Below are 21,032 nucleotides of genomic sequence, written 5' to 3' on the forward strand. Positions count from 1 at the left end.
TACATTTTAGACTACTGCACACAGTTGTCTGGGCTGCTTCTAAACAACAGATTTACTATTTTTAAAATATTAAAGCCACTCTCCCACTAACTATCTCTTTTTTGCGGATCAGTAGTAATATGCCCTGAGGTAACTGATTATTGCCAAGCAGTGATGATAGCTGTTTGCAAATTCAGCAGGGGAGTCACATTTGAGAAGTCAAGGTCTATACGCGCAACTTAAACTATTATGGAACAAATCCAATGACCCTTGAAATCAGTTATGCAGAATGAAAGTAGGGTGTCACTCTCCAAAATTCTTTTAGCTGGTGAACCCCAACCCAACAAGACATTAAACAGCTACCCTGTCCTTTTAATAACTACTTTGTTCTTACAAATAGCTTCGTTTCTAGAGCTGGGAATGATAATTAGGATTTCAGAGTTTGGTATAGCCAGCCAGCATTAGCATCGTGGTTTTGTATGTTAGGGATTAATAACAGTAGCCACAATGATGACAGAAAACGATAATAGTTCTAATTACTGATATTCATCTTAGGATGGTGAGCAGCTGTTAAAACATCTCTTTAGAAGTGAAAGTTCACCCACATATCTTTTTCACCAAATAGGGGAAGCTTTAATGCTAATTAGGAAGGAAGATTAACAAATCAAGTGTCAGTCAGAGCACACTGGGATTGTTCTTTATTAACTTTTTTTTTTCCTCTTCACCTTAAGCTTTCTGGCCCTTAAGCTTTTTAGCAGCTGACATTGAAAGCAATGACAGAAGCCCCAGGAGCCTCCTGGTTTCCACTTAAAACAACCCTTTCTAATTCAATATGGGAAGTATCTCATCTGCTTGCATTTGAAGAATGTGATCTGTTTGCTTAAAGGTGTCACTAACTGGAATGCCTAGAAAGTCAAGGCCTACTAGTGATTATTCTAAGGCATATGATATAATGCCAAGAAAGTCTTTCAGAGAATTGAAGTTTAGTCCATCACTTCCAAAATCAGTTACAAATACCTTCAGCAAACAAGTTGACACCTTGACAAGCAAGTTCATCATTTCCTTCATGAAATCAAGTTAGAATTGGTGTTTCCCAAATTATCTGGAGCACATTAACCACTAGGATATTAGGGACGGAATGGGTTGTGACTCTGGTTTTCAGCCTAAAGTCAGTATCAGAACCTCCAGGTCAGAGGATATAAAATCAGAGTCAAGTTTAAATGGGCGGAATGTTTCCAGGTCCCTGAAGAGTGGGGAGCAGAGAGTGATCCTTCAAGATAACTGACTCCACTTCCATCAGATAAGGATGGTACTCTGCTGATGCTGGTCACAATCCAGGAGACTTTGATAACTGTCAACGTCTCTTAAATCAAGGTTTGTCCAAATTTTTTCTGTAAAGTTCCAGCTAGAGAATATTCCAGGTTTTCAGGTCTTGTCTGTTCATAACTACTCAGCTGTTACTGCAGGGTCAAAGCAATCATAGACAGTAAGTAAAGAAAGGAGTGTGGCTGGCTTTCAATAAAAGTTACTTTTGAATTTCATATATATTTCATTTGGCATGAAGTGCTATTATTCTGATTTTTTTTCAACCATTTAAAAATTCAAAAAACATTCTTAGCTCACATATAAAAATAGGTGGCAGGCTGTTTGCTTATCCCTGCCTTCAATAAAAATGCCAAAATTTTAAGACAATGTCTTCTCAAACGACAACATACGCCACATGATGAAAGGACACAGACAGGATCAAGTGTCACCTCTTTCAGTCCTAGCAGGATCCTGCCTGTCTCAAATGTCACTCGCAGCAGGGTATCCATAGGAGGAGGAGGCATTCCACTGTGTTCTGTTTCCATAACTAAACAAAGTGGGAATCTATGAAAAGTGAAGGCACACATGTCTGTGTGCATGTGGGTAAGCACATGTGTGTGGTCTCTGATGCCAATCTGTAACTCGAACTGCAAAGTTGCAGTATTATGGAAAATCCGGGCTTTGAGGCTCCTCCCCAGATATGTCTCAGTTGTTCTGAGGTGTATTAAAATCTGTATTTTAAGCAATCTCCCCAAGTGAGTCACATGATCTAATCTTTTTAGGAAACTAATATCAGAATCAAGGTCTAGCACAAACTGAAAGTTTATGGGGCTTTAGGGTCCAATCTTCTTTCAGGCTGCAAGTGAAGTGAAGTTGCTCAGTTGTGTCTGACTCTTTGCGACCCCATGGACTGTAGCCTACCAGGTTCCACCATCCATGAGATTTTCCAGGCAAGAATACTAGAGTGGGTTGTTATTTCCTTCTCCAGGAGATCTTCCCAACCCAGGAACTGAACCCGGGTCTCCTGCATTGTAGGCAGACGCTTTACCGTCTGAGCCATCAGGGAAGTAAAAAAACTGATTTTCTAAAGTGATATCAACATACATACCTATCTTAATACTATATACTAAGGAAGGATGTAGACCATGAGATACTGAAGCAAGGAAAGCTTCTAGAGCTACTTAGAAGTGGTAAGAAAAAAATAAAAATTCTAAGAAATGTTCAAGGTAAATAGGGCACAAGCAATCAGTCTACAGTGAACTGATATGACCACAAGTGGGCAAGTCAGAAAAATCACCCTTTCTTTGCAGGTACTTTTCAAACACTGACAGTTCCAAACCATTGAGAAATTCGGTAGCACACAGGACAAGTGAACCCCTAGAAACCCATGGTAATCAGGGATAAGGAGGTTCTGTTTGAATGAAGGGGTTGGGCAGGCCACATGTCTATGACAGCTTTGCTCTAAACAGTGGCGACAGCTGTGAACCAAAGGGCAGCCTTTCTTGGATAAACTTCAACATCTCTTGGAACAAATAGCTATAGCGAACAGAAGCACCATCTTTGAATACAAAAGATGAAGCTGGCTGCATCAGTTCTGCTATGGGTCAACCATCTAAAAAGGCTATTATCTCCTTCATCACCTTTTCTATTCCCAAACTTATATTCCCTTGAGTTTAATGTTTGCTATTTTTCTTCATGTTCCTGACTGGTCCCTCTCCTTATAGATTCTCTGGCTCAGCTTTCAGCTTAGATTTGTTCTTAATGCCAGCATCACCCTGTAATTCTGATTGCTCCAGACCTCTGACCAGAGTCAATTCCTCCCCTAAACCTATAACATTGTAAAGAACTTATATTTTAGTTTTCTCACAGAGATGTAGTAACTTTTTTGATGCCTATTATATCATGTTATTTAATTATTATTAGAAAATAATGTTGATGAAATCAATAATACATTACAGTAATAACTAACAATATAGCTTCACTTTATGCCATGAGTTGTGCTAAGTGCTTTACAGGGATATTACATTTAATATTAAAATGCAGTGGTTTCCAGTATGACATGTAAGGAGCTTGGAAGTCGTCATCATTTTCACAAGAAAAAAAGCTGAACAAATTGAAGATTGGTAATTTTTCTTAGATCCATCAGAAAACAGGTCACAGGACAACTGCAGCCCTGAACACTGGTGATGGGGATAAAGAGATTCACAGCAAAAGCCCAGAGGGAGAAGCCCCCAACTGAAGTCAGTACAGGTAAGAACGCTTCAACCTGTCAGTGATGCATCACTAGAGGCTCACTGAAGACTAGCTGAAGAACTGAAAACTCCTTGGAGACCCAGTCTTAGGGGGCCTCCCCACATTTTCAGGAGGACTACCCTCTACCACGTTCTAACCCTGAATGTAAGATAAAAATTCGCAGTGCTTCCCCCTGGGAAAGAGGAAAGCCTTATTTTGAAATATACTCAGAGCTCTCTCTTTTCTATTTAACAAGACCTACCCTTGGGAAAACTATTTTAGCAGAGCCAAAGGAGGTTTTACCGTACAGAATACATTCCTCCCCTCCACACCTTGCCATCTGTGAGGGTTAATTTTATGTCAGCTTAATTGGACCACAGGGTGCCTAGACATTTGGCTAAACATCATTTGTGAACATGTCTGTGAGAGTGTTTCTGGATGAAATTAGCATTTGAACTAGTGGATGGGCATCATCCAACCCATTGAGAGCTTGAAGAGAACTAAAAGACAGAGGAAAAAGGAATTCGGCCCTTCTTGCCTGATTGCCTAAGCCAGAACATCAATCTCCTACCGTTAGTACGCCTGAATCTTAGGTTTTCAGATTCAGATCGAAACCTACACTATTTATTGATTCCCCTGATTCTCAGGCCTTTACATATTCAGACTGAATTATACTAGCAAATTCTCTGGGTGTCCAGCTTACAGATGACAGAGTTTTAAGATGTCTATGCCTCCAAAATTATATGGGCCAATTCCATATAATCTCTCTCTCTCCCCGCCATATATATACATACACACATACATGCACACACACACACACACACACACACACACACACACACAATCTCCTACTTGTTCTGCTTTTCTGGAGAACCTTAATACTCCACTGCATCAATACAATTGCTCCTGTATAATAATGAGAGATTATAGCTGGAAGATGGCAAATCTCAGAATCTATTTAAGAATGAGTTTCTACAAAGACCCAAAGACAAGAGGAGGATATAAAAACAATAGAGGAAATTATAGCCTTTAACACCACCACTACAGCAAACAGTAAACAAAATCCAACTCTTAGCCAGATAAACACAACATTTCTCACGAAATGTCTATCTACTTGATTCTTGTTACCCAATACATCATGTCTTACTCTCAACAGAAAAGCCGAAAGGCATGCTAAAAGCCAGAAACACAATTTGAAAAGACAAAGTAAGCCTCAGGTCCAAACTCAGATATGGCAGGAATTCTGAAATTATCAGACAGGAAATTTAAAATAACAGTGAATGATATGCTAAGGGTTCTTACAGAAAAAGTGGGCAACATACTAGTGCAGATGGATAATGTAAGCAGAAAGGTAGCAACTCTGTGGAAGAATCACAAGGAAATGCTAGAAAATAAAAACCTTGTACCTGAAATGAAGAATGCTCCTGATGGGCACATCAGTAGACTGGACATGACCAAGACAAAAATCAGTGTGTTTGAAAAACATGTGAATAGAAACTTCCAAAACGGAAATACAAAGAGAAAGAAATGGATGGAAAAACAGAACAGAATATCCAAAATCTGAGGGACAATTACAAAAGGGGTTGATTATTCTGTTATATTACATGTGTGTAATGGGAAGATCCCCTGGAGAAGAAAATGGCAACCCACTCCAGTATTCTTGCCTGGGAAATCCCATCGACAGAGGAGCCTCACGGGCTATACTCCATGGGATCACAGAAGAGTCAGACATGACTTAGCAACTAAACAATAACAACACACACATGTCAGGTAACCATCTCTATTCTTTAGATGAGAAGCTAAGTAAAAAGACAGAACAGATACGTACACTGTAAAACTGTGGATTGGGGGATTGCCATAATCAAGTACTGAACTTCAGTTGCAGGAAATTGGGAAGATGATTTCTAGAGGCCTTTATCCCCTAGCTATCAAGTAATAATTTACAATAGCTCAGCTCTCTGTCTTAAGGACATTATACTGGAATGTTTATGAGAGTGTTCCCCTTCCTTTGGAAGGGGATATCCTTCCAAAAGTTTGGCTTTTGTTATATCTCCCTGGATGAATAAGGGAAACCAGAGAGCTGACAGAAGAACAATGTCTTATTCCTTTTCCAGATCTTGTAAGCCCGTGATGCTCCACAGCTGCTCTCTATAGTCAACCTTCATTCTGGGTCCCTGGGAATCTTCTGTCTACCTTCTCTGTATCATCAGGCTGTTGTTGCTTAGTTGCGAAGTTGTGTCCGACTCTTTTGTGACCCCCATGGACTGTAGTCCGCCAGGCTCCTCTGTCCATGGGAATTCCCAGGCAAGAATACTAGAATGGATAACCATTTCCTTCTCCAGGGGATCTTCCTGACCCAGAGACTGAATGCACGTCTCCCGCAGTGGCAGGCAGATTATTTACCACTGAGCGACCGGACAAGCCTGTATCATCAGATAATACTTATAAATTCTTATATTTCAGAACACATGCTCTGATCCTTGACACATCTGCAGTCTGGATGAATGTGAGAGCATCCAAACAGAAAACAGAACAGTTTTGTTTCATTCACTGCGTCACTCACATAGCACATATTTACTGAAAACCAACTTAGACTATTCATTCAGAAAATACTTATTGGTTATGCAGTAAATGTCAGGCAAATCCTTGCTCAGCTGGAAATGGGATATAAGCTGAGACACATCCTATCCTTAAGGCGTTTAGAGAGAACTGTAGAAAAAAAGACAAGTTCCAGGCAAGATAGGAGCAAGCATATGATTCTGAAGCACAAACTATGAGAGAATGAAGGAAACAACAAACAAAATGATGAAGCTGCCTTAGGGCAAGACTCTAAAAAAGAAAGACTTGATCTTAAAGAATATCTTTGGAAGACAACAGAGGAGTCAGGGATAGCTCAGCTGCTCTCATGCTCATCATAATGAGCGATTCTTGGAAATGTAAAGTAATTTGCACAAGTCATACGAAGCAAAGAGAAATGACAGAATGGTGTGGCACTGCAAGTCTATTTACAAAATAAAGCATGCTACTTTTATTAAAATAATAATTTTCCATTGTAAGTAAAATAAATAAATAAATGGTAACTCTTCCCAGAGAGCTAAGAGAAGCTCACTGACAACATCTCATAGTAATTAAGAGAAGACAGAGGCCATGAGACACACAGGATTTTTCCATACAGATGCAGTCTCACTACAGCCTTGGCTGGTCACAGTTCCTTCCTTATTGATATTGACTGACTTCTGATGAACACTCATGCCTGAAATACTGTCTGCCCATGTTCAGAGCCTTATCTACTAGGAAGCAGCCTTGTAGCTATCGGCCTGAGAAACTGCATGACTCCTTCTCTGCAGGGGAATGGTAGGTTGCCTTGTAATGGATTTCCAGGAGGACCTATAGCCAGAGGCCTTTGGGAGACCTGGAACTTAACACCCACTTTGCTTCCTGACTAAGCTGTTTGATAGCTCTCTCCAAGCCACGCAAGCTTTGTATTTTGTGACAAAAACTGAAAGTCGAACTGGTTTTCTTATCTTCAGCTTCTTACTGTAAGTGCAAGTGGGTGGCTTCTATTCATCAATTGTTTATGTCTCAGATGCCAAATGTGTACAAGCCCCTAAACTAGTTTTTAGTAGCTACAAAGATGCCTCAATTAAAAAAGAAAAAGTTTAAAATATCAGGTCATACTTTCTTTTAATTGGAGCAATTCATAGAATTCAGACCAAGGTTTATGACTCTGCTCTCTGAAAGGAATTCAAGGTTTATTATGATCTGCTCCAATACTACCAACTAGCATTCTGTAAATAGGATCTCATGCTTATGTTAAAGATGAGCCACTTATTCATAGTTCACACAAATTTACTATTTGTTTACAAACCCCTAAAGGGGAGAAAACCACAAGTACCAAGCACACTTATATATTATTACATGACAACAATTTCAAGTGCTCTCTAGACACAGTGTCTGGTGAACTATGGACAGACGTTCCTGACATTGTACAGGAGACAGGGATCAAGATCATCCCCAAGAAAAAGGCAAAATGGCTGTCTGAGGAGGCGTTACAAATAGCTGTGAAAAGAAGAGAAACAAAAAGCAAAGGAGAAAAAGAAAGATATAAGCATCTGAATGCAGAGTTCCAAAGAATAGCAAGGAGAGATAAGAAAGCCTTCCTCAGCAATCAATGCAAAGAAATAGAGGAAAACAACAGAATGGTAAAAACTAGAGATCTCTTCAGGAAATTAGAGATACCACGGGAACATTTCATGCAAAGATGGGCTCAATAAAGGACGGAAATGGTAGGGACCTAACAGAAACAGAAGATATTAAGAAGAGGTGGCAAGAATACACAGAAGAACTGTACAAAAAAGATCTTCACGACCCAGATAATCACAATGGTGTGATCACTCACCTAGAGCCAGACATCCTGGAATGTGAAGTCAAGTGGCCCTTAGGAAGCATCACAACTCTAGTAGTGGGGGTGATGGAATTCCAGTTGAGCTATTTCAGATCCTAAAAGATGATGCTGTGAAAGTGCTGCACTCAATATGCAACAAATTTGGAAAACTCAGCAGTGGCCACAGGACTGGAAAAGGTCAGTTTTCATTCCAATCCCAAAGAAATGCAATGCCAAAGAATGCTCAAATTACTACACAATTGCACTCATCTCATACACTAGTAAAGTAATGCTCAAAATTCTCCAAGCCAGGCTTCAGCAATATGTGAACTGTGAACTTCCAGATGTTCAAGCTGATGTTAGAAAAGGCAGAGGAACCAGAGATCAAATTGCCAACATCCGCTGGATCATGGAAAAAGCAAGAGAGTTCCAGACAAACATCTATTTCTGCTTTATTGACTATGCCAAAGCCTTTGACTGTGTGGATCACAATAAACTGTGGAAAATTCTGAAAGAGAAGGGAATACCAGACCACCTGACCTGCCTCTTGAGAAATTTGTATGCAGGTCAGGAAGCAACAGTTAGAACTGGACATAGAACAACAAACTGGTTCCAAATAGGAAAAGGAGTACGTCAAGGCTGTATACTACCACCCTGCTTATATACATATAATTTATATGCAGAGTACATCATGAGAAATGCTGGGCTGGAGGAAGCACAAGCTGGAATCAAGATTGCCAGGAGAAATATCAATAACCTCAGATATGCAGATGACACCACCCTTATGGCAGAAAGTGAAGAGGAACTAAAAAGCCTCTTGATGAGAGTCAAAGAAGAGAGTGAAAAAGTTGGCTTAAAGCTCAACATTCAGAAAACTAAGATCATGTCATTTTGTTCCATCCCTTCATAGGAAATAGATGGGGAAACAGTGGAAACAGTGTCAGACTTTATTTTTCTGGGCTCCAAAATCACTACAGATGGTGATTGCAGCCATGAAATTAAAAGACGCTTATTCCTTGGAAGGAAAGTTATGACAACCTAGACAGCATATTAAAAAGCAGAGACATTAGTTGTCAACAAAATTCTGTCTAGTCTAGGCTATGATTTTTCCAGTAGTCATGTATGGATGTGAGAGTTGGACTATAAAGAATGCTGAGTGCCAAAGAATTGATGCTTTTGAACTGTGGTGTTGGAGAAGACTCTTGAGACTCCCTTGGACTGCAAGGAGATCCAACCAGTCCATTCTAAAGGAGATCAGTCCTGCGTGTTAACTGGAAGGACTGATGTTGAAGCTGAAACTCCAATACTTTGGCCACCCTTTGTGGAGAGGTAACTCATTTGAAAAGAACATGATGCTGGGAAAGATTAGGGGCAGGAGGAGAAGGGGAAAATAGAGGATGAGATTGTTGGATGGCATCACCAACTCGATGGACATGAGTTTGGGTAAACTCTGGGAGATGGTGATGGATGGGGAGGTTTGGTGTGTTGTGTTTCATGGGGTCGCAAAGAATTGGACATGACTGAGAGACTGAACTGAACTGCACTGATGAATGTTTTCTAGAAAGCTGACTTATTACAGATTGGTTTCATATTTGGAGAGCACATACACTTTAATGAATTACAGACCTCATAAGGCAAATCATATACATCCTGGTGATAAAAAGACTAGAAACTGCTTAGTTTTGAAGTTTGTTAAAGGCATAAAATGGATTCCTGTCATAACAAATTAAAAATGCTGACTGGGAAATGTTTACTACTCCCAAGGAGAAAAAAGAAGAAAAAGACAAGTAAACATTTTCAAAAGGAGGCATCTCCTATTTAAAAAAAAAAAAAAAGGAGTAGGTAATGGGGGAAAATAATTTTTTTCTTCTTCATTTATGCTACAAATTTTCAAGATGGAATATAGCATAGTAATGAAAGGTGCCAATTCCAGCTTCAGATTGGATGGAATAAACTACTTCCCCATTAGCTGTATTACTTGATCCTCAGTTCCCCCATGGTGATTGCAGCCATGAAATTAAAAGATGCCTACTCCTTGGAAGGAAAGTTATGACCAACCTAGGTAGCATATTCAAAAGCAGAGACATTACTTTGCCAACAAAGGTCCATCTAGTCAAGGCTATGGTTTTTCCAGTGGTCATGTATGGATGTGAGAGTGGACTGTGAAGAAAGCTGAGCACCAAAGAATTGATGCTTTTGAACTGTGGTGTTGGAGAAGACTCTTGAGAGTCCCTTGGACTGCAAGGAGATCCAACCAGTCCATTCTGAAGGAGATCAGTCCTGGGTGTTCATCGGAAGGAGTGATGCTAAAGCTGAAACTGCAGTACTTTGGCCACCTCATGCAAAGAGTTGACTCATTGGAAAAGACTCTGATGCTGGGAGGGATTGGGGGCAGGAGGAGAAGGGGACGACAGAGGATAAGATGGCTGGATGGCATCACCGACTCGATGGACGTGAGTTTGAGTGAACTCCGGGAGTTGGTGATGGACAGGGAGGCCTGGTATGCTGCAATGCATTGGGTTGCAAAGAGTCAGACACGACTGAGTGACTGAACTGAACTGAACAGTTCCCCCAGTTATAAACTACGAATAGTAAAAGCACAGTTGACCCTAGAACAACGTGCCTTTGAACTGTGGGGGTCCACACACATGCAGATTTTTTTCACTAAATATGACTGTCCAGTACTATAAATAATGCAAGGTCAGTTGAACCTGTGGTTCCAAATCTATGGATGCCAGGACCTCCTGTAAACTTGTGCAGTAGTGGTTTTGACTGTGGGGTTTTGACTGCATGGAGAGTCAGTGCCCCTAACACCTGCTGTTGTTCAAGGGTCAACTGTAATAGTAGTGGCCTCAGAGGTTTAAACAGATGCCCTTAGCCTGGCACAGTTAGCCTTGATAAGTTGAAGGTATTACTGTTGCTTCTCTCAATTGCCTACAAGTACCCTGTGAAAAGAAATTATGAATATATTATTAGCCTTTACTAGACAGAGGATGAGATGACTGGATGGCATCACCAACTCAATGGACGTGAGTTTGTGCAAACTCATGTTTGGAGATAGTGAAGGACAGGAAAGTCTGGGGTGCTGTAGCCCATGGGGTCACAAAGAACTGGACATGACTTAGTGACTGAACAGCAGCAGCCTTTAAAGAACTTACAGTCTAAAGTGATAAAAGTTCACAAAACTAGAGACTAATTTAAAGCAATGGACAAGCACTTATTTCTTCCATATAATGATAGCTAAATAGATCAAGGAGAAAAAGGGGAAGACACTTCCCACATGGGTAGAAATGAGAATGACTGAGGCTCTGGAACTAGAGAGATCTCAGTTGAGAATGTGATCGTACAGAATCTTAGAGTTAGGTAGAAGCCAAAAAATCAATATTGTTCAAGCACCAAATCAAAGCATGAATATTTACAGTATCTTAACTAATTTCTTATATACTGCAGTTTTTCAAATATGTATGATATCTATCCATACTTAACATTATATACTATATTTTGCTATCTGTGATGCTTGCCATGGCTGTCAACTCAAAGTCACCTCTTCAGCTAAAACTTTCCTAACCACTTTGGCTAAAGTAGTCCACCAGTCCTCGGCAGCCTTGATCATATTACATGATTTTATTTCCTTCATACTTTCAGCAGAGTTTCCCAAGTCCTATCCCAGTTACTCTACAGGAGAATTTCCCAGACTCAGCACTACTGACATCTGGTACTGGATGAATTGGTGTAAAGCTGTCCTATGCATTGTAGACTGTTTAATAGCACCCTGGCCCCTACCCATTAGAGGCCAGTGGCAGCCTTCTGTTAACCTCACTCAATATTATAACCAGCATAGATGTCTCCAGACATTACAAAATGCCTCCTCAGCCATTCAGATGGAGAGTCCAGTAGGACCTGGGACAGTCAAAATCCCTGACCAGTCAACTCTAGTCATAAGGAGTTTTATTTGTTAACCTCAATATGTGTGTAGGATAAACATTTTCCATTATGTGTCAACATGTGAAAGGGATTGGTAAGCACTGATGATGGACATCTGAAATGATGTTTGCATGCTACTAATTTTACAATAATTATACAATTTAAGACCTACACTACTACAAGAGGCAGATACTGCTTTATCCCTATTCATCAGTGATGGGTTAAATCCTTCATCCAGGCTATTTTTAGAGATGGAGTTCCCCATCCTTTGAACACAGAAAGTTGTGTCCACTAAGTTAAAAAGGAATCCAATACCTTCCCCCAAAGTCTTCTCCAGGGCAAATTTATAAGTTATTTCAATTGTTTTCTTCCCTTGTTTCCAGCAATATTGCCTACATTCTGCCCTGTCTTCACCATCCTATCCTTCTGTTCCTTCCTTCTGTATTTGTTTTTCTTTTTAATCATGTGCAAAACTATATTCTCCTCTGTTACCTAATTTTAGTGGACTCCATCCATTATTCCAACCTGTTTAGATATTTTGGGTCTTTGTCAGGTATAGGGCTACTGGTTTAACTCAAGTGAGGAAATTGAATAAAATGAAAACTGAATATTTTGTAGACTATGGTATAGATTATACAAATAAGCAAAATACGTAATTTAAAGAGATACAAATCAAGTTCTAGACCGTTTTTCAAAGAAGTTGCACCATTTTACAATCCCACAAGCAACATACGAGAGTTACAATTTCTCTACATCCTCACCAAGATTTGTCATTGTCTTTTATTCTAGCCACCTTTAAGGGTATGAAGTGGTGCATAATTAGGGTTCTTATTTTTGTTTCCTTGATGATTGCTAATAATAATCCAATAAGAAACATGTACTTATTGGATTTTTGTATATCTCCTTTTGAAAAATATCTATTCACTCATTTTTATCTATTAACTTTTTAAATCCACTCATTTTTAAATTGACCTATTTATCATTTTATTATCAAATTGTAAGTGTTCTTTATATATTCTAGATATGTCTTATGATAATCTTATGTATCAACTTAGCTGGGCCATAGTGCTCAGATATTTGGTCAAACATTATTCTGAATTGTGTGTGTGTTATAAGATTAACGCTTCAGCAAGTGAACTTTGAGACTAGATTACTCAAAACTCATTGATTTAAATGTTAAAGTGGATTACCATCCATAATGTGTGTGGGCCTCATTCAATCAAATGAAGATCTTAAAGGAACAAAGACTGACATTCCCCAAGCAAGAAGGAATTCTGCCAGCACATGGCATTGAACTTGAACTGCAACAGTAGCTTTTCCATGGCCTGCCAGTTTATTCTGCAGATTTTGAAATGGCCAGCATCCATAATTCAGGAGCCAATTCCTTAAAATAAATCTCTCTTTCTACACATGCACATCTTACTGGTTCTGTTTTCTCTGGAGAACTCTGACTAATACAACTACCTTATCACGTTTATAATTTGCAAATATATTCTCCCATTACATTTACTTGTATAATAGAATAAGATAGGCAGATATTCATATGAACTGAAAGTTTGTCTTTACTTTTTAATCTCTCCAGTCTGCCACAAAAATACAAACATACACCCTTCTACTTCTTCCTCCTTCAGAAGCAGTCATTTGCCCTGTAGATGTGAAAACCCAAAAAGAATCAAAAGGGACCAGGTAGATCTAAACAGATAATTGTCCAAATTAAGAGTCCTTCAGGCCAAAGCAACTGGAAAAGAATGGGTACTTAAAATTCCCTCCAACTTGGCTCTGAATAGCAAGAATCAAAAAGTTTAGTCACAACAATAGATTTCGAAGAGAATTAATAATGTTTCTGTCTACTTCCCTGGGTTGGGAATATCCCCTGGAGAAGGAAATGGCAACCCACTCCAGTACTCTTGCTTGGAAAATCCCTTGGACAGAGGAGCCTGTAAGGCTATACAGTACATGGGGTTGCAAAGAGACGGACACAACTGAGTGACTTTACTTTTTACTTTTACTGCTACACTAGTTTCTTTCGAAAGAGTCTAGACCTGTTTAGAATGATAAAAAGAGAAAGTTTCAGAGTATTCCAATAACTCATCAAGTGTAGTACTTATTCCTTGTATTACTCACAACTGGAGAGAATGCAAAGGAATTTGAGAAGATGTCAACATGACATGGTGACATCAAGGAACAGTTGCATAGCTAAAACGATGCATATTGAATCAGCCATGGGGTACCTTGTGTTACATTAACCTCCTTTTCCAATAATGATCCCTGGACTGTGATCCAGTATTTGCTTTTTAGCATATTATCGAGCAATGGTAAGATGAAAAAAAAAAGTTTTCTCTCCCTGCCTCTTTTCTGTTTCTATTTTTCTCATCCTGTCTTCTTCGATATTTCAAAAACTTGGAGGAGTATTATTTGTTCAAGATCTTGTCAGGGCCATAACCGTATAAATATCCCCAAACTGAAAACATAAATAAATGCCCTGTATAAGGACACAAACCAGAACAATCCATTATTTAGACTCAAATGTATCTAAGATGTAATCACATAAAGCTGCAGACCCAAAGGTAGAGAGCTCTTAAAAAGCTGGTGAAGCAGAAATATTTCTCTTTTTTTTTTTTTTTTGACGAGGTAAGGTGCACTGTTTTTTTTTTAAATAGAAATGTATTTATTTTAATTGAGGGCTAATTACTTTACAATATTGTATTGGTTTTGCCATATATAAACATGAATCCGCCACGGGTGTACACGTGTTCCCCATCCTGAACCCCGTTCCCACCTCCCTCCCCAAACCATCCCTCTAGGTTATCCCAGTGCACCAGCCCCGAGCATCCTGTATCATGCATCGAACCTGGACTGGCGATTCATTTCACATGTTTTCACATACATGTTTCAATGCCATTCTCCCAAATCTTCCCACCCTCACCCTCTCCCACAGAGTCCAAAAGACTGTTCAATACATCTGTGTCTCTTTTGCCGTCTCGTATACAGGGTTATTGTTACCATCTTTCTAAATTCCATATATATGCTTTAGTATACTGTATTGGTGTTTTTCTTTCAGGCTTAGTTCACTCTGTATAATAGGCTCCAGTTTCATCCACCTCATTAGAACTGATTCAAATGCATTCTTTTTAATGGCTGAGTAATAATCCATTGTGTATATGTACCACAGCTTTCTTATCCATTCGTCCACTGATGGACATCTAGGTTGCTTCCATGTCCTGGCTATTATACACAGTGCTGAGATGAACATTGGGGTACACGTGTCTCTTTCAATTCTGGTTTCCTCAGTGTGTATGCCCAGCAGTGGGACTGCTGAGTCATATGGCAGTTTCTCATTCTAAAACAACCGAATCCAGTGTTTCATGAGCAAACTGGATACGAAACAGATTTCAGTGTAACCAAAGAAGTGATTCTCACATGTTTTATTTTCTATTTAAAAATCAGGAGACTTAAATATAGCACCCATGTCCCACTTCTATTTACAAAGAAAGAATGAGCTATACCAGTGGTAAAAAGCGAACTTGTTGGCTTAACTTGATTGTTCAATCTAATGTCTTCAATAAAAATATGGTTTTACTTGAGTTATTTAAGCATTTTCACCCTCATTGGTAAAAGCATAACTCTTTCCCAAATTAATTTTCAAGCTTCTTTGTAACATGATATGAGGTTAATCTCTGCTCCTCCTCTGTATAAGAAACTGTTTTTATTTGTTGTTTCCTTTGAAGATCTCACGACAGTTCTAATATGTGGATATATATTAGACACTGAGTTATTTACAGTGGCTTTCCTCCATTGTGTTTGGGTAGGTAGTCATTGAAGGAAGCTATTTCTCAGGTGGAGATTAGCTACAGGTTCTTCCATCCATCTGAAAAATGTAATTCATCTACAGAGACTAATTATGTGTATATAAAGGAAGAAGGAAAGTGTTAGGTTGCTATAGTAAGAAAAAAAGATTAGATCCTATTTATAATTTCAAAGCTCTTTTCATTTACCCATAAGAACTTCCTAGGCTTTCAGACTAGATTTCATATTTGACTAATTCATTCAACATGAGTGAATTCAACATAGTTTTCACTGTATTATACAGAATAGTATAGAAGTTAATGAAACTAGTTTACAAAGTCAGATCTTGCTATTCCCTACATGTGCCTAAAAATTCTCCTATAATTTATTTTACAAACTGTAAAATAACTTATTTAGCAAAACAAATCTGAAGCTCTTAAAATGATCTCCACTAATTATTAAGACTTACTTTAAGTCAGATACGAGATGAGAACATACATATAGAGAACATATAGAGAACATTTAGAGAACATTGTCTCTATAGTGACAATGAAGGTGACTATTTAGAGAATCAATTAATTGCTTCAACTTCTCTTGCAAAACACATCTTAAGAAAATGTTGGAATTGTTGCTCTTGATCTGGATAGACCTTTGACCAAGAACCTCTTGATATCTATGCATAAACACAACTTCTCAAAGGAACTAGAGGAAATTTTCCCATGTTCCTGAAAAAGTCATGAGAGATTCAATAAAGAAAAGACTTGTACTACGTGATATGAAGGAAACAAAGAAAGGGGCACTAAATTACAACACTAAGAATAAGGATATTTGTTCCTGGTTTACAAGCTTATAAGGAAGAACAGATAAATGGGCACACCTACACTAGAAATTATGGAAGAGGTAAGTGGGGGCGGGGTGTGGGCAGTGGCAGAGATTGCTCATATAATGGTTTCTTTTTCAATTTTAGAGTAGGATGCCCCAAGCATCATGTATTTGTCCTCCAGTCACAAATACCCTCCTAAATCACTTAACCAATAACATTATGTCTGTTCCTTTCATTATGTTTCCTTTTTTGGGTTAACTCTCAGTCCTTGCGTACCCTGCCCCTATTCTTTAAAAATGTTCCCCTCATGCTGGAAGTTTTGTTTCATAATGAATGGAATCAAACAGTCAATAAGAAAGTACATCCACATACAAACGTCTACCCTCATCTGGGGCTATTTTGTCTAAATAATTGATCTGTCCCTCTATAATCCATTCTTCTCACAGAGAGCTATCATTTAAACACAACCCAAATCATGTCATTTTATGGCTTAGAACCCTCAAAACCTTCCCATTGCACTTAAAACCTTATCATAACTCCTTATCACAATCAGCAAAGTCCCCTGCCACCTGGCCTTGGCTATTTTCTTTAGCCTCATCTCATTCACTGTAATTTTTTTTTCCTATTCCTTAAGAACAGCAAACTCATTCCTAGTTTAGGACATTATGCTTTCTCTTCTCTCTGTCCTGTACACATGGCATCCTGTATCTGCTTTTAGATTTCAGCTTGAGACCAGAGAGGTCTTCCCTCCCTAACCCAATACAGAATGGCCTTCTCACTCAATGCTATTTTGATGCCATTTCCTTGTGTCTCATCTGTACCTTCCACTGAAACATGCTTTGGGTGGACAAGCTCCTGAATCCCAGAGTTTGGAACAATTACTGGCACGTGGCAGATGTTCCATAAATATTTGTTTTAACAAGGCTATAAGCTTCTTTGTTGAACACAATGATTATACAGGCTTTCTTTTCAAAACTATCTGGGATTCTTTCCTTTTCTTATAGATGTAGGAAGAAAGACAGCTCAATTATTATGCAAGCACATTTCCTTTAATGTTAAGTGACATTGGTATTGCTTTTGTTCTTCCAAATTTGCTTCACTCTATCTGATACATAATTTAATTTAATTTCTCATTGTGCTTGTTTATTCAACTTGAACACTTTTGTGCATTGGGTAGTATATTCATACGTCTAACTTCATATTTTGGCTGTTTACTTCATTTGTATGTCTTCAGAGCAAATGTGTGGGCACTTAATCATCTGTTTCTATTTTCATGCAGTTTTGCTGTAGACTGTACTGTGGCTTGTATAACATAAATTAAGGCATCTTCTGATGTGAAAATCGGACATAAAATACTAAAATATTTCTTTGGTCAAAATTATTTATAGAGCTATGGCTATTGTTTTGCAAAACATAGCAAATGCTTCCACAGCTGTGGAAAAGAAAGAAAATGATTAAAGCATTTCATGGGGTTTTATTTTATTTTATTTTGGACAGGCTTGATTGGGCCAGTGATTTTGTACTTTATTTCATTTTGTTTAGAAAAAAAGAAAAAGGTCATCAGAGAGTTCTTCAGTATATTCAACAAGGAAAAGAACTGGGGAAAGCAGCTTTTCGTTTACAGAGGTTGCAAGTACAGTGGTTGGCATATTCAGAAAGAAATGAAGCCAGTAATTTTTTCTCAGGGATCTTTTATATTTTAACATAGGAATCAAATGTTACTTCTGTTTTACTTTGTGTTCCCATATAAGATGAGAGAGAACAGTAAATCCTAGGAGAGCTCACTCTGATAAAAAGACTCTTAAGAATTTGTGGACATAAACCTTTGAAATTCTATGTATCATATAATTACTGGTATTGTGAGTGGTGGTAGTTTAGTCGCTAAGTCGTGTCCGACTCTTGTGACCCCATGGACTGTAGCCCACCAGAGTCCTCTGGCCATGCAATTTTCCAGGCAAGAATACTGTACTGAATTGCCATTTCCTTCTCCAGGGGATCTTTCTGACCCAGGAATAGAACCTGTGTCTCCTGCATTTCAGGCAGATTCTTTACTGACTGAGTTATGAGGTATTGTGAGTACTTAGAGACAAAAACTTTTTTAATATCTTTCTGGTTTCTCTCTATGATAGCACAACTCCAAAAATTCTTCAGCCTCCTGAGACTAAAATACATCGATCCCAGTCACTCACTGACCCTTGTTCCTTTCAGCATCCCTCTCCTTCTTGCCCAATCGAAATTCCAGGAGCAGTCTCTATAATCCTTCCTTCACATGCATCTTCAACCCCTTTTCCCTGTTTCAACCACTCAGCTTTTCCTGGCAAAATACCAGTCCTGGTTAAATCCCATTCTCTATCTACTTGGGACTTGAATCCAGAGAAATAAATGGGGCTGAAAAAGCACACAAGAGCAAATGGGCTGGTAAGCAAGACAGACTGAACAGCCCCCTCACTTTGACTAAACTTTAGATAGGCTTCTCTCTAACACTATTAGGCTCCTGATCTCCCTGTTCTTAGGGTGTTTACTTTAGAAAATTTTCAAATGTAAATTCTCAATTTGCCTGTTTTGAGATACAGATCTTCTTCTAGGCTGATGATCTCCTGTTTTACAGCTCAGGAATGTCTTTCTCAAGGACTAAATAAGGACAAAAATCCTTCCTACCCTGGAAGGTAGAGCTAGGATGAAAATCAGGAAATATATAACCCCAAACCCCTCTCTCCTCCATGAATATTCTGCCCATTTATTTTCACACCTCATATAACCAACTTGCCAAAGAAACTCAGGGCAACTGCCCACCTGGGTCCCAGCTCTTCCCTTGAGAGCTTAATAACTCTTCACTTTTCTTTCTTGACTTCCATCTCATTTCTGAATTCTTTCTGCAATGAGATAAGAACCTACTCTGTGGCAACGCCCCTACTGGAATATTTTTCCACCAACTCACTCCAGTGCTTTAAAAATTCTCCCATCCTTTGGTACAACCGAGTGGAGTTTGACCTACCTGTCTTCTCATACATCCTGGCTGAACTCTTTTTGCCTGTTTAATTGAGATTTGGGATTGGTAATGTCAAATATTGCCTGAATGATGACTGGCAATCATACTGTGCCTTCCTAGTCCATTTCCTCTTCTACTTTTCTCATACCTTCTCTTCTGTCTTCAAACCTCTCAAACATCTGCCCCATAGTTGATGGTCTTGCTTTCTAGGTCACTGAGAAAATAGATGTCAGAACAGATTTGCCACAGAGCCAGCCACTCCATCAACTTCCCTACCTGCATAATTGCCCGGGTACGGTGCCTTCCTTGTTTCTATAGGCACCAGGGACCCTATACTCTTGTGTTCACTCAAGACACTACTTGTGTAAACCTCCTGCCTTTCTCCTGCTTCAGTATTTCCTGTGCTTTATAGGTGCAGAGAAAAAGAAGTAAGAGTGATACTTCCACATTCACACATACAGTTACACGCATAAAATACTCATATGCTAAAAAATACATACCCAACCTGCTATTTCATGTTAGAAATTTGCTAATTTATATCTTCAGAGTAGCAGTGACTACAATGGTGCTTATCACCAATTGAAATAAGAGATATATATGCCATCTCCCTTTCTTGGAAATCAAAGTAACAATATGTTTGCCACAGTAAAAAAATTTCCTTCTGCTATAGTTAAGTTCATTTTCACATTTCTAATTGTGTATAAATGTCAGATATGCTAAAGCTGCTTTTATTTGAAGCCAAATATATATCTCATCCCAGTGCTCAAAAAAATGTAAAAGGTCTCTGCAGTTTGTGACTTGTCATTGCACAGCTGTGATGGGTTGAGTCCCATCTCAAAAAGTTCAAGGACTAAAAACAATTACCTCTTCAAGGACGTCAGCAAGCTTACTGAGGATCTCTTCAGGAAGGCTCTGGAATGTTGGAACGCTGAAAAACAATACAGAGATGATGCTGAAGGCATGTACTGCAGCTCACTTTTATAAATAAAACAGCAATATATCTGAATGAACATGCAAAAAGATTTCTTAACTAAGAATCTGCAGATGAAGATCATAGCAATAACTTAGGCATAATCTGATGACTAACAGGGGAAAGACATGATGTACAAGAAAGAATTGGAGGTTGGACAGAACTGAATTCAAATTTCACTTACATTTCCTTGTGTGACCTTGAATGCCTCAGTCACAACAGGGAGAAAACCACTCTCTCCCTTATCAGCCTGCAGTCACCAGATTCCTTCCAGTTCCATCACCCTCTCCAGGAACTCCGCCTACATATACATACTCTCTGTCTCCCCTTTCAACAGGCCAACTGCTACCCATCTTTTAAGACACAGCTCTACTGACAACACGTTCAGCACTACAAGCATGCATTCAGTAACACTGGAAGTTTCCCACTTTCATCAATCTCTCCCCAGCTAGATAAGGTCTGCCTATTATGATCTCTTTTATCCCTTTCTGCAATTGTAATTAGATTATTAGTCAGTTATTTGCTACTGGCCATCCTCACTGCCAAAATCAAATGCTACAAAAATAAGACCTGTATCTATTTTGCTCAGTTCCTATATTTTTAGTGATTTGTTAATAACAACTCAAGAACATGTGTCGAA

At 38.8% G+C, this 21,032-nt stretch overlaps 1 protein-coding gene across 4 annotated transcripts in view; it reads right to left on the minus strand.

Annotated features, from left to right (window-relative positions):
- PRKG1 (protein kinase cGMP-dependent 1) overlaps window positions 1–21,032 on the minus strand; it is a 1,416,234-nt gene that overhangs the window by 372,407 nt on the left and 1,022,795 nt on the right. For all 4 annotated transcript variants that reach the window (XM_070781204.1, XM_070781203.1, XM_070781205.1 and 1 more), the window contains one exon: window positions 20,287–20,350. In XM_070781204.1, the coding sequence (XP_070637305.1) occupies window positions 20,287–20,350 (64 nt within the window). The remainder of the gene's footprint in view (window positions 1–20,286; window positions 20,351–21,032) is intronic.

Source organism: Bos indicus, chromosome 26 (assembly GCF_029378745.1).
Source record: "Bos indicus isolate NIAB-ARS_2022 breed Sahiwal x Tharparkar chromosome 26, NIAB-ARS_B.indTharparkar_mat_pri_1.0, whole genome shotgun sequence".
Classification (NCBI taxonomy): domain Eukaryota; kingdom Metazoa; phylum Chordata; class Mammalia; order Artiodactyla; family Bovidae; genus Bos; species Bos indicus.